The 15020-nt window shown below is 43.7% G+C and overlaps 2 protein-coding genes across 2 annotated transcripts in view; one reads left to right on the top strand and one right to left on the bottom strand.

The window, feature by feature from the left end:
• The window catches only part of LOC149070781 (uncharacterized), a 97920-nt gene extending 86139 nt beyond the window's left edge, over positions 1–11781 (bottom strand). The window contains exon 1 of the mRNA XM_089248477.1: positions 11301–11781. Coding sequence (XP_089104603.1) covers positions 11301–11396 — 96 coding nt within the window. The 5' untranslated portion in view covers positions 11397–11781. The remainder of the gene's footprint in view (positions 1–11300) is intronic.
• A 1342-nt stretch (positions 11782–13123) lies between these two features.
• Col4a1 (Collagen type IV alpha 1) overlaps positions 13124–15020 on the top strand; it is a 98183-nt gene continuing 96286 nt past the window's right edge. Inside the window, exon 1 of the mRNA XM_089248714.1 lies at positions 13124–13655. Coding sequence (XP_089104840.1) covers positions 13591–13655 — 65 coding nt within the window. The 5' untranslated portion in view covers positions 13124–13590. The remainder of the gene's footprint in view (positions 13656–15020) is intronic.

The raw sequence follows: 15020 nt of genomic DNA, 5'->3' as shown, positions 1-15020 counted from the left end.
CCAGGTTCGAACCCCACAGTGGTGGTCGGCTGAAGTTGGTTTTCTGTGGTTCCCAACTTCAAGGCGCGAATGCGAGCCGATCTCCCCGTTAAAAAGTCTCGCCACAGAGAGCAACACTCCTACAACGATAAATCACTCAATCATAACACTTCACTCATAGTTAGAAAAACTGGTGGCAGATGGCAGCACTACACATAACAAGCATTACAGAGAAACAAAAAACTTCACGTCAGGTTTCACCACACGTACACGCACATTCCCGCATGTACCGATTCGTTGGGGGTTCCGCGGGGATGGGGGTGTGAGCAGTAGTAGGTAGGGCCTCCAAAAAATGGCTCGGGGATCCATGATGTTCTTAAGTCAGCCACCTCGTTGGGTAATTTGCCTGTTGTGGCGTTGTATTTGTATTTGTATACGTGCGTACGGCTAAACAACATTCTGACTTATGATATTTTCATTTGCATTTGTGCGTATGATTTATTTCTGATTTTTAAATGGCAATGAAAATGCTTATATCTAAAAAATGTGATTTTGGAGTTGTCATGTTCTCACCAAACACCACAGAATTGCGTACCATTCAAAATCTGAATCTTTTTGTCGTCATTAAGAAAGCACAGAAAGTTCAGATTTTAATGCTATCGCTAATCCGGCACATATCAGAACTGGTTGAGCTTTATTATTGGAAGTCAATTGAAAAAAACAACCCGTTTTAAATGCCATAAATTTCTGTGGTAAGACATGCAGTGACATGTTTTCCTATTCTACTCTCGAAGAAAACCCGCCAGAGAAGAAGAAAAACGGATTACTCTGGACGGGCAGAGAGAGAGAGGATTAGCGCACGGCCGGATTATTGAGAGTCTACTGTACGTTAGTGAAAGAATATTTCCTTGATAGCATGAAAAATGATGAGCAAAATTTGGGAAACAGTTTCATAACGAATGATCGGGACTGTTTCCGTAAATCGGGCTCTGAACATGGCGGACAAGAAATAATACAGCCACAGGCGTACGCAGAATTTTCTCAAGGGGCGGGGGGGGGGGAAGGGATTTACTTTTCTCCTGCGAAATAACACTATAATCTCCGCTTGGGGGTGGGGAGTTAGAACCCCAAACCCCCCCTTTGCGTACGCCAATGCTGATTTCGTACAGTGATGCTGATTTCCAGAATATACAGTCGAATTCCGTTTTAATGAATACCGTTATAGCAAAAATCCCGTTGTAACGAACACTTTTCGAATCCCCCCCAAATATGTTCACATAGGAAGGTAACCTGGAATAAAGGAACGCTAGGTAACCTGGAATTTCTTTATAACGAAATTTCGTTTTAACGAAGTGATTCCACCGGTATCTTGGCGTTCGTTATAACGGGATTCGACTGTACATATACACATATACATATATTAACTAGCTATAATACACGGCGTTGCCCGGGTTTTCTTCAATTACTGGGAGGATTGAAAAAGTAGCAAACCATTATAAAGGAATAAACTATTAGTAATAGCTTATTCCTTTATAATGGTTTGTCACTTTTTCAATCTTCCCAGTAATTGAATAAAGCCCGGGCAGTGCCGGGGGTTATCCTATTGTTAATGTTAATGTGATTAAGTACGAATTTGTAGTCACTTTACAGATCCAAGGTAGATCCAATTGGGTGAATCAAAATTTTCTCCACTGACTTTGGACTTCGAATCAACCGAGTTCAACTGTAATAGGCAATCGGTTTTTAGTACGAGAAATTCGCTTCGACAGCTCGTTATATCCCCCCCCCCCCCACACCTCTTAAAGTCACCGTCAGCTTAAAATAAAAGCCGTGGTCAACGAAGTTTCGTAAACCGTTACACGACAACGTCCAAACACTGAACTGAAAAAAAAACAACAACAAAAATGAAATCATTGGAAGTGTCGGCTCCGTTAGATCCGGTGCCGGAAACGACAATAAATAAATCAGCGAGAGGAGGCACTTGATTTGCATCGTGTCATCTTTTAGTTTTGGTTCTGGCTCATCAGGAGCTGACTCAGGCTTTCCTGGAGATGCTGCTGCCGCTGCCTCCTCCTTAACAAGGCAATAACGACGAGCATCGGAAAAGAAAAAAAATTAGATGCAAGAGATATGGAGATGACTCTTGGATGCGATCACTTCCTCTTTTCCAATGTCTCATCCTCATCTCCGGTTCATCTGATGTCAAGACCTTTGGCCTTCCATAAAATACGCTGATAAGATGAGAGGATCCTTACGTCAGTCACGTCCACCCGTAGGAATGGATCGAAATGCAAGGCTCTCTGTAATTCAGGATACGGACCCTTCCTTTTTAGAAGGACCCGTTGCATCCAATTTCCGATCGACTTTCTTTTTTCTGAGAAAGAAGAAACTTGGAAAGATAGAAAAAGGGAAAGAGAGAGAAGGTTTGCTGTGTGAGTTTCTTCTCTTTCATTAAGAACAGATAAAAGGAGCACTTAAGAGCTAAAGTGGAGGGCAACTGACACCACATGGACGCGAATCATTTCTTGCACAGCCGTTTACTATGCTTTTCCTTCTGTCTCCTGGAGAGAGTGTTTTTGGTGGTGTCCCAATGTACGGCTCGCGTCTCTTTCCGTAGGTCGGAATTTCCTCGCGCCAACAAACAATTCAAAGCCGGAAAATTCACAGCATAGGCGAGTGTAGGCATGGAAGGCTGTGTGGGGAGAGGGTTTCGGCGGCACGATAATGAGTGCTGGGGGGGGGGGGGGCCCATGAAGATGATGATGATGATGCCAATTGATATGTGTATGCATATTCAGCATATTCAGTCGATCCTGCTTAAAACGTTCCCACTTAGAACGATTTCCCGCTCAGTACGACCTATTTTTGTGATTTCAACTCTGACTAATTCTCATTAAAATTTCCCCGTTTAAAGCGTTTTTTTCCGCTTACAACGGTTTGTTGGAAAACGTTATAAGCGGGATACACTGTACATTAGATCAGTCGACTCCGCCAATGACGTATCTCCGCCCATGATTCACAGATAATCATTCGCCACCACACGATTCACCAAAAGAAAAATTCACCGCCAACTAATTAACCGATATAACATTTAACAACTAGGAAATTTCACCGGCAAACAATTCATAAACAAAGTGACAGATAGTGAGTAAGTGAATGAACAGGTGAGCAAATGAGGGAGCGAGCGAGTAAGTGAGTTGGTGAGTGAGCATGTGAATAGGTGCGTGAAAAAGTGAGTGAACACACACACAGATGAGCAAACAGATGAGTGAACAGACGAGCAAGTCAGTGGAGTGAGCAGGTGAGCGAACAGATGAGCAAGTGAGCGAACACAGCTTTTATAGAAGTCCTCTGCGGCGCATGCAATCCTATAATGCTATAAACACCAGCACAATTCTGGCTTCGGGGGTTCGCCACTGAAGATGCCTCACATAGGTGTGGACGAATTATGTAGTTGCGTGTATTGCTTGTACATAAACGAATTATTCGTAAGGACTATAAAGACCCGAGCCAACAAAATAGCTAGTTAATAAGATCTTATTTTAAGCGGATGTTGCCCGAGCCCCTAGGCCGGCGTGAATCGGTGGTGATGCGTTGTCAGAGGGTTGAGTGATTGTATAAGTTCGTAGGATCATCCCGTATTTCACGAGGCTCATAGATTTTTCTGAAATTGTTCGGTTCTTGGGAGGAGTAATCACCCCCCCCCCCCCCACAACGTCCCTTTCTCTAGATCCGCGCTTTGACCCTAGGTTCCTGTTGCAATGGCTAAAATTGTCCCAGACAGAAGCGGATTCGACGCACCAGGCGCTCCCGGGGACCCGACTTCTAAAGGGCCCCGAAAAACACAAACTTAAAATTTTTTTTTTCCTAATTTAGGGGAGGCCCCGAACGGTAAAACCATGTTCAGCTTGTGGCTCTGAAACTGATCTGTAATATTTTCATACTTTATACGCATACCTACCATTCTTTCTCACAAAGAAGGGAAGGATACGTAGATGAAGGGTGTTTGAAAGGAATGGATGCCGTCAATGGAGAGAGAGAGAGAGAGACGAATAGCCACAACCGGTTCCAAGGAGTTCAATCTCCAATGTTAATAATATAACATCACCTGTCCAATTTGTTTGGTGGCGAATAATTTCCATTTTTCACGAGCCGTTTGTTATTGCCTCTCCAGACAGCTTCTATCATCACCGAGCCTTCAATTTACCCTCCCTCGAGACCATTACGTACTTCACGTCCTCTCTCGTAGAAGATGGTGAGTATCTCATGAAACATATAATGGGAAAAAGGTTGAATAGCCTTTCTCCGAAAATATATGGCTGATGAATAAAATCTTGAAAATTCACCGCCGGGAAAATTCATCGGGATGACATTGGTTCGACAAGACGGAATGAACGACCGAATGAATGATAGAGTGAGCAAGTGAATCCGGCCTGTCACTAGAGCTAGCTCTCACTCACGTTACTCATTATGTCACACACTCACTCTGGGTAACTTACTTCATAGGCCACTCACTCAATGTCACTATATCACTCGATCACTCAGTAGGCCGTCCACTCACTTGATCTTTAGGTCGCTCAATAACTGACCACTCCGAAATAAGGCGGCAGAAGCTCAACTGGGAGCCCGCAACACAAAGTCCCTTTGGGTGGCACCAGGGCCAGTAGATAACGTCGAGACATGAATGAAAAGCTCTACCGAGCACTCAGGGGGGCTCAGCTGGGAGCCCGCAACAAAAATCCACTTTGGCCAGCACCTGGGCCGGTCGACAACGTCGAGACACGGTTGAAAAGCTCTACGGAGTGCTGAGGGGCTCAGCTGGTAGCCCCGCGAGTCCCTTTGGCCGGCAACGTCGAGACATGGTTGAAAAGCATATAAACGGGCCAAATGAGGCCTCTGTTCAAATACAAATACAACGCCACAACAGGCAAATTGCCCAACGAGGTGGCTGACTTAAGAACATCATGGATCCCCGAGCCCTACCTACTACTGCTACACCACACATGCACCCCATTTCTATACAAATCTACAATTTTAGATCTATCGTCGCCAAATTTTGGATATATGTATATCAATTATATATATTGCTGTCCCGCCCCTAGAGGCATACAGCGGGTATGTATACCAAACGGGACCAGACTTGAACGATAGGCTACTTTAAAACTTCCTCAGAGCAGGGCAAACGCCCCAAATGGGCAAATAATTGTCGGGCAACAATGGTTTCGGGGGCCTCAACAATTCACTTTCGGAACGTTTACTTTGGTTACCGTGGTTTCCCTAGCAATGCGTATCCGACGTGCACATGCCTTTACAATAGGTTGTCACTTCTTTAATGCAACTACTACTAAACGAGACATGCACGTGGTCCATATTCTTCTGCGGAACTTCTGTTGGAATGTGGGTGTACGGATAGCGAACCTTCCGTGAAGTTTGTTTCTGTGTAATGCTTGTTATGTGTAGTACCAGCGCACTGCCATCTGCAATCAGTTTTTTTTTACTCAACTCATAGGGAGTGAAGTGTAATGAATGAATAATTATACTATTGTGTAGGCCTGTTGCTTTCAGCGGCGAGACTTTTTAACGGGGAGACCTGCTCGCATTCTCGCTCCTCGAAGTTGGGAACAGCAGAAAACCGACTTCAGACGATGCGAGTCCGTCACTATGACCACTCGACCACCACAGCGGCACTTCTTTAATGCTGCCAGTATGATAGTTTCTTCCTTTATAATGGCTTGTCATTCTTCCAATCCTCCCAATAATAGAAGAAAACGCGGGCAGCGTCAGGTATATTATACCCGACACCGTTCAGTCCCTCACCCGGAGTAATGGCTAGCATTGATAATGGTCGATAAAGCCTGGGGGGTGCACGGTATGAAATGAAATGCCTAGGCCACTCGTTTTATCGTCAACTCACTAGATTGGTCACTCTGTTATACACTGAATCCCCTGGCCGCTCACTATGTCACTCACTACCTAAGCCGCTCACTCTGATACTTCCTGACTCAGTGCTGCCTTGTGTTAACTAATCTTCTTCTCTTACGGAAGAGGGACCTCAGCAAAATGAGAAGTAAATTGGAAGAAATTAATTCTTCGAAAATTTGTCAAGTAGGGCCTTATAGAAAAATCACTTGGGCCCGGAGGCCCATGCTGCTCTTACGACGGCCCTGCCCTGACTAGATCGCTCACTCTGTCACACGCACTCAATCATCAAGTCACGCATTTAGTCACTCATATTCTGTCCGTATTCACTAACACAGTTTAAACTGCAATCGCATTGAAGATCGAAACGGATTGGTTAAATTGAGGATTTTAACCAATCTGGGTCGATCGCTAATTCTTTAACCTGCGATTGTAGTTTGTGAATACGGCCATCAGTCTGCTAGTTCTTCACCAAACACTAACTCTAGCCATATTGCAATTTACTGCCATTAATGAGTCGGGTTGGAAATGAAGGCACCATCTACTGGTGGTCGCCTATATCTCGGTAGGAAAAAACATCTATCCATACACTCTCTCCCGGGTTATAACTTTGGATGGCACCCTTCACGGTGATAGACGTTCATCTTACTATTGCCACTCGGGCGCTCTGTTCACAGCTGAGTTGCCCATCGTGACACTCATTCACTAGTTCACTTACTATCTCTAGGTCGCAAACTCTGTCACTCGCTCACTCATTAGTTTGCTCACTCATCAACACTATAACCACACTGTCACTCATTCATTAGTTCACTTACTATCTCTAGGTCGCAAACTCTGTCACTCGCTCACTCATCAACACTATAACCACACTGTCACTCATTCACTAGTTCACTTACTATCTCTAAGTTGCAAACTCTGTCACTCGCTCACTCATTAGTTTGCTCACTCATCAACACTATAACCACACTGTCACTCATTCACTAGTTCACTTACTATCTCTAGGTCGCAAACTCTGTCACTCGCTCACTCATCAACACTATAACCACACTGTCACTCATTCACTAGTTCACTTACTATCTCTAAGTTGCAAACTCTGTCACTCGCTCACTCATTAGTTTGCTCACTCATCAACACTATAACCACACTGTCACTCATTCACTAGTTCACTTACTATCTCTAGGTCGCAAACTCTGTCACTCGCTCACTCATTAGTTTGCTCACTCATCAACACTATAACCACACTGTCACTCATTCACTAGTTCACTTACTATCTCTAGGTCGCAAACTCTGTCACTCGCTCACTCATTAGTTTGCTCACTCATCAACACTATAACCACACTGTCACTCATTCATTAGTTCACTTACTATCTCTAGGTCGCAAACTCTGTCACTCGCTCACTCATCAACACTATAACCACACTGTCACTCATTCACTAGTTCACTTACTATCTCTAAGTTGCAAACTCTGTCACTCGCTCACTCATTAGTTTGCTCACTCATCAACACTATAACCACACTGTCACTCATTCACTAGTTCACTTACTATCTCTAGGTCGCAAACTCTGTCACTCGCTCACTCATCAACACTATAACCACACTGTCACTCATTCACTAGTTCACTTACTATCTCTAAGTTGCAAACTCTGTCACTCGCTCACTCATTAGTTTGCTCACTCATCAACACTATAACCACACTGTCACTCATTCACTAGTTCACTTACTATCTCTAGGTCGCAAACTCTGTCACTCGCTCACTCATTAGTTTGCTCACTCATCAACACTATAACCACACTGTCACTCATTCACTAGTTCACTTACTATCTCTAGGTCGCAAACTCTGTCACTCGCTCACTCATCAACACTATAACCACACTGTCACTCATTCACTAGTTCACTTACTATCTCTAAGTTGCAAACTCTGTCACTCGCTCACTCATTAGTTTGCTCACTCATCAACACCATAACCACACTGTCACTCATTCATTAGTTCACTTACTATCTCTAGGTCGCAAACTCTGTCACTCGCTCACTCATCAACACTATAACCACACTGTCACTCATTCACTAGTTCACTTACTATCTCTAAGTTGCAAACTCTGTCACTCGCTCACTCATTAGTTTGCTCACTCATCAACACTATAACCACACTGTCACTCATTCACTAGTTCACTTACTATCTCTAGGTCGCAAACTCTGTCACTCGCTCACTCATCAACACTATAACCACACTGTCACTCATTCACTAGTTCACTTACTATCTCTAAGTTGCAAACTCTGTCACTCGCTCACTCATTAGTTTGCTCACTCATCAACACTATAACCACACTGTCACTCATTCACTAGTTCACTTACTATCTCTAGGTCGCAAACTCTGTCACTCGCTCACTCATTAGTTTGCTCACTCATCAACACTATAACCACACTGTCACTCATTCACTAGTTCACTTACTATCTCTAGGTCGCAAACTCTGTCACTCGCTCACTCATCAACACTATAACCACACTGTCACTCATTCACTAGTTCACTTACTATCTCTAAGTTGCAAACTCTGTCACTCGCTCACTCATTAGTTTGCTCACTCATCAACACCATAACCACACTGTCACTCATTCACTAGTTCACTTACTATCTCTAGGTCGCAAACTCTGTCACTCGCTCACTCATCAACACTATAACCACACTGTCACTCATTCACTAGTTCACTTACTATCTCTAAGTTGCAAACTCTGTCACTCGCTCACTCATTAGTTTGCTCACTCATCAACACTATAACCACACTGTCACTCATTCACTAGTTCACTTACTATCTCTAGGTCGCAAACTCTGTCACTCGCTCACTCATCAACACTATAACCACACTGTCACTCATTCACTAACTACTACGTCAGTTACTGATTCACAAACGCGATCATTCCTCGCTCACTGACTGGCTCACTGACTCGAGTCGTCAGTGATTTGTTAGTCGGTGAATTTTCCGTAAACCGGTTATTTGAGTGGGATTCAAAGTCTCGCAACACCCAGGGTTTCTCGGAGTGGTCTTAACGAAGAATCGCTTCAAAGCGCACCACACATCAATACCATCAGCTCAGCGCGACGCCCTTCGCAAAGGTTCGTGACGCCCCTGGCAGCCGCAACGCACACTTTGAGAAACCACTTGTCGTAACAACCCCCGTATTCATTTTCCTCATTTTTCCAAGTTCCACTTCACGAAATTCTCACTGTTGGTGATGTCGGTGCCGTCTCAACGCATGGGTCCACCCGAGCACGACCCGATGGGGGGGGGGGGGGGGGGCTCACAAAACTGAGAAATAGTTGAAATTTTCGAGGAGTATGCATGCGAATTTGTCTGGTATAGGGTCGCAGAACTTGGTCCGGAAGCACCCAGGGTGCTCTTAAGAGAGTACCGTATCAAATTGTGTCTGGATGCCGTTTGTGGAGGAGAGTGAAGTGCAGTCTATGCAGTCGGGACATGAACAGATGAAGGCTGCTCGAACGGGGAGGGGGGGGGAAGGTGAATCATCGAGGGTGTGTATAGTGAACGGGGGGGGGGTGAATGTCAAACTTTTTCCTTCTGCTTGGGTCAGTGATACAATTTCTGTCACTGAACAGGCAGGGCAATTGCCTCCCTCCGTATACTATTGCGTCACCCCCTCCCCGAGTTAAACGCATGCGGACTCATGCATTAGAACGGTCCTGCTTTCTGTAGCATGGCTATAAAAAAAAAACCTATAAGAGCAAGAAGGGTTTTCTCAGAAAGGCGGGGGGGGGGGGAGGTTCTGTTTTTTTTTGCTCAAAAACACTAAAATATTCAGGGAGGGGGGGTGAACCCGAAAACCCCATTTGCGAAAGCCTATTTAGCAACCGCATCTCCATCAAAATTTTTAAGGTGAGCATCCACAGGTCATGAGCATTTCCGACTCCACCATTTGGAACAGACTTGGGAAGGGAGTACGTAGTTCGGCCGTCGTAACGCATGCCCCTCCTCCATGATAATATTTTGCAAGTAGTATGCAAATTGCTAGTCGGGTACTTTTGGCCAGATGGGGGTCCCAGTAACGTTAATTTTTCCAAGTGCCCCGTTGTTGCTAAGTCAGTCCTGTGAAGAGGAAGGCTGATCGGATCCCCCTAGAGACCACACGTAACATGTAAACATGTCTATGTGTATGTTTACACACGCGGGCAAAGAATTGTGAATTGATGAGTTCACAATTTTTGCCGATAGATGGCGCTTTACACTATTTTTTTCCCCACGCTACAGCAAATCTCATTGTTTAATTCATCATTATATTAATTATTTTCCCCCATGATGTGGATCGTCCATCATCACTAACATTATTTATACCACGTCCCCTTACTCCCCGACACAGAGTGTTTGACATGTTTCAAGCATGTCCCCCCCACAAGGGGCGGAACTGACAGGACTCTAGTCCTGGGGCCCGGAGCAAGTCTCACCATTTTTTGCTTTCTCACGCTATCAATTACCTATAGAAGGGCCCGTGGAAAATCTGACCGGGAGAGGGGGTTCGCAAAAGACCCCAGCCTGGGGCCCTGCTCCAGGATGCGGGGACGACGACAGGAGAATCTCTTATTTTTCCTTTCACATCACAAAACTAGAACAAAAGCACAAGGAACAATAAAAAAACTCTCCTTGAGGGCCAGCAAACAGGACTCCTCTCGAGGATATTGATGGGGGGGGGGGGAGGGATCCCGATTTCGACTTTTTCCCAGGGCCTCTAACATTTCAGTAACACTTTTTCTCCGACCATAGTTGGAGGGCCTCCTCCCCTAATTCCTACTTTGCCCAGGGTATGACCCCCCCAAAAGGGCGGGGGCTGACAGAGCTCCAGCCCTAGGTAGTAAATTGCCCGTAGGTGGCGATAGACCCGAGTTGTGCTCGGTTTGAAAAAAGAAAGAGCTGTGCACGGGACAATTACCATCATTTTTTTTTTTGTTTTTCAAAGCTAACTTCTTTGCTTTACAAAGCTAGCATTTTCTTCACAATAGAAGAGCCCGTAAAAAGGCTGGTTGGGGCGCTCCTCTCCAGGATGGGGCATGGCCCTGGGTCACCCAGAGGGGGCTTGCAACAGAAAACATAGACATTTCCCATACATCCATATTCCAATTTAACTCATCCCGTGGAGGGGGAATCTGGCGTCACGAAACGAACACAATAACTCCAATTCAATGTAAATTTGGAAAATATTTATATTAATTTTGTAAGCGCCATCTATTGTAGGAAAAGTTTTGAGTATCAATAGCTACGTATTAGCTGAGTACTAGCGATGATAATTCAATAAAAATTAATTAATTTGTTGAAAAATTGATACAAATTGAGGAATTAATCAATCGCATAGTATTCACTGAACATTTAAGATACATATTTCAATAAATTGGTACTTACTGCGCCTTCACATAGATGACTCTGGTACAGCAGACACGATATAGTGATGACTACTATGTGAAACCAACGAGCACTGGTAATAATAGGTGATGACATTATGTACAAGTTTATCGATCACAGGTCATCCTATAGTCATCCTCACCATTCTTCTTTTGTTTTGGCTTGTATGGCTGAGTCCACTGAGGGCCACCCCCCTACAAACTTCACGCCATTGTCGTCGTTGCCGGTATCAACTTCACACAGGCTTTTTACAAAATGTCCGAAAAATTTTTTACACAGCTCCGCGCAGGAGTTATTTGTTATTTATTTTTTTTCCTATGTAAAATTTTTTTTCCTATTGGGACGTTTTCACCGAACGGTTTTTGAACGGAGGAGCCCCCTGGCTGTGTAGGATGCCGAGACAGAGGAAAAACACTTCAGAGATGACGGGGGCGGGGCGCTAACAGATTCCGACGAGTGATTGACTGCTCCGGCAGCCAATGAGATGCCCTGAAGCCCACATGGCTGAAAGTTGTTTACGAGAGATGCTGAAAGTTTCGGCGCCAAATGATTCCCATCTTGGCGACGTTCTCCTCTCTCTCTCTCTTCTACAAAAATGAATACCGTACTTTTCATTCACCCTACTTAACATTTCATTATTTAAAAAAAATGAAGAGTTTAATTTAAAAAATTTGATTGACTTTTAAATTAACAATTAAAAAAAATTCACAAGTTTTTAAAATGAGAGAATTCAAGGAAATTCAGAACTAATGAAAGAAATGTTTTCAGAATGGAAGGAAATTTTCAGAATGAAATAGCAAATGTAATTCCAAATTAAGAAGAAATTATTTCAGAATTGAAGAGAATTCAGAACTAATAGAAGAAATTACTTCAGAATTGGGGAGAATTCAGAATTATTAATGGAAGAAATCATTTCAGAACTGGAGATAATTCAGAATTAATGGAAGAAATTATTTCAGAATTGGAGATGATTCAGAATTAATAGAAGAAATTATTTCAGAATTGGAGATGATTCAGAATTAATGGAAGAAATTATTTCAGAATTGAAGAGAATTCAGAATTAATAGAAGAAATTATTTCAGAACTGGGGATAATTCAGAATTAATGGAAGAAATTATTTCAGAATTGAAGAGAATTCAGAATTAATGGAAGAAATCATTTCAGAATTGGAGATGATTCAGAATTAATAGAAGAAATTATTTCAGAATTGGAGATGATTCAGAATTAATGGAAGAAATTATTTCAGAATTGAAGAGAATTCAGAATTAATAGAAGAAATTATTTCAGAACTGGGGATAATTCAGAATTAATGGAAGAAATTATTTCAGAATTGAAGAGAATTCAGAATTAATGGAAGAAATTATTTCAGAATTAAAGAGAATTCAGAATTAATGGAAGAAATTATTTCAGAACCGAAGAAAATGAAAAAGTAAGCAATCATAATGCTGGAAATAACTTCAAAATTAACCGAAGGAACAATTTCAGAGTTGAAATAAATTCAGTATCGAAGAAAGTTCAGAACTAATGGGAAAAAATAATTTCAGAATCCATTGAAAAAAATATAATAATTTCATGATTAATAAAAGTCTTCTATAATAATTATGGCTCCGGTTTGACCTTTCCCTGAGTCAACTGCCCCAGGTCCAACTCCCCCCGTGAAATAGAAATTAGGCAAAAGATCATAAAAAAAAATCAAACCAAGATGGAGAGAGACAGAGAGAAAAGCTCGCCAAATTCTCCACCCTGCTCGAGAAATGTCGCCAAGGTTAAGGTTCCAAAGCTTATTTTTATTATTATTATTTCCAAAAAAAAAATAAGCCGAGCAAAGAGAAGTCACAAAAAACCAACCGCCTTCAACTAAATTAGATTTCTGCCTTGGTGTGGTTTTTTAGTCCTTCATATCCATCCGAAAAACTGGATTCGGCCAAGGGTGGACGATGGACAGTTAACAACAACAAAATATTTTACTGTAAATTGGTTCCCACGAAGAAGAAACATATGATGGTGTGATACAGAGATAATTTATTTTTTATTTAGGAGGAGAGAGAGAGAAGGGAGAGAAATTATATAATTTATTTATTCGTTTTGGTTTTTTTTTTTGAAATATCTGGATCGGTCCTCAGCTTGTTCGGATGAATATGGTGCCAAAAGTGATTATCTAGTGCGGCCCATCCCCCCCGGAAGAGCCAGCGTTTGTGATCGTGTGCGTGCGCGCGTGTGTGTGTGTGTGTTTTTTGGGGGGGTTATTTAGGAGCGAACGCTGCGCGACGACCGCGCTCAAAGGGGGCCGATGGCGGCGGCGGAACCCGTGGGGACCGGCGCTTGCAATGGACGCTGTCCGGCGACGATTCGATGGTAAGTCCACTTTTTTTTTTTTTGTTTCATTTTTCAGTGTTTCTCTTCGGCCCGATCTCCACGGGAATTCTCGGCCCCCTCCCAGACTTTTCTCGTGGGAGGCTCCCCTTGAAAAAGTAGAAAAATAAATATACATATTTTTGTGAGCCCCCTCCCCCCTTCCGTTGCCCTGGTTCTCTGTTGCTCTGGAATTTTTTTTTTTTTTTAATTGGTCCTCTTCCCCGATTTTTAATGCACCATCAATTTCACTCCCGGAGGCATGAGACACCCTTGCCCCGTCGAGAGCCCGTCTCTCATATGTTCGGGCGCTGGGCAAATATCAATTTTTTGGGGTGGACATTTATATACAGTGTTTTTTTAGGTAGAGACATGGGCACAGATCCGGGAGCCTATAGCCATTGCCGTCTTAACGTATGGGCCCACCCGGGAAAGACCCCGGGGGGCCTCAATAGTACAGGGGCCTCACGAAAATGAGATCTAGTTAAAATTTTCTAGAATTCACCTGGTAGGGCTTGATAAAAACAACTTGGCCCGGTGGCCCATGATGCTCTTAAGACGGCCCTGCCTATAGCCTCTGTCGCTCCGGAAAAAAAACATTTTTTGAAGGTTCCCCCCCGCCGATTTTTGATAAAATAATGCCAATTTCATTCCTGTGGGCATCAGACATCCTTTCCCTCTCGACAGAGCCTGTTTCGCATAAGTTCGGGCCAAAGCCGTAGAGGGGAGCGGGGGGGGGGACTTGGGGGGTCTGATCTCCCCGAAATGTGAAAAAATGACCTAAAAAGGGGGAAAGAATGGCCAAATCTATTCTTCTATCACTTTCGTCCCCCCCCGAACGAAATTCCTGGCAACGGGCCTGTTTTGGGCCCTGGGAAAATATCAATATTCGGAGTGCCCCCCCCCCATACATAGTGTTTGTGAGGCAGAGAAGTGAAAGAGAGGCCCGTGCCTACAATAGAAAAGGCAATCAATTTCAGGGGCCCCATTTGACTATGCGAGAAACGGGCCCTGTGCCTGTCGCTGTTGTGCCCCCCGGATTCTTTTTATACTGTGGATGGGAGAGAGGCCCGTGCCTAGAATAGGGAAGGGAATCAATTTCAAAGCCCCCAAAAATTTGTGGGGTTTCGTTTGATCATGCGAGAAACAGGCTCCACCTCTCACTGTTGTACCACCCCCCCCCTCCATCATTTATTCCTAAGGGTGTTTCTGAATTTCCATTATTCAGGGCTGTCTGAGTCCAATGGGAAGCTCAAATAATGTATTAAAAATCTTTTGTATGACAGGTATCCAGAGGAGGGGGGGGGGGTGATAGCAGCCCCCCCCCAAAGGCCGAATAATATGGGGAAAATTTGTCTGTCCCGTAAA

This window comes from Pholcus phalangioides, unplaced genomic scaffold (assembly GCF_987345545.1).
Source record: "Pholcus phalangioides strain wild (caught in Gottingen) unplaced genomic scaffold, Ppha-v1.0 ptg000020l_1, whole genome shotgun sequence".
Lineage (NCBI taxonomy): Eukaryota > Metazoa > Arthropoda > Arachnida > Araneae > Pholcidae > Pholcus > Pholcus phalangioides.
The sequence above is the reverse complement of the archived record's forward strand: the minus strand, read 5'-3'. Positions and strand labels throughout refer to the sequence as shown.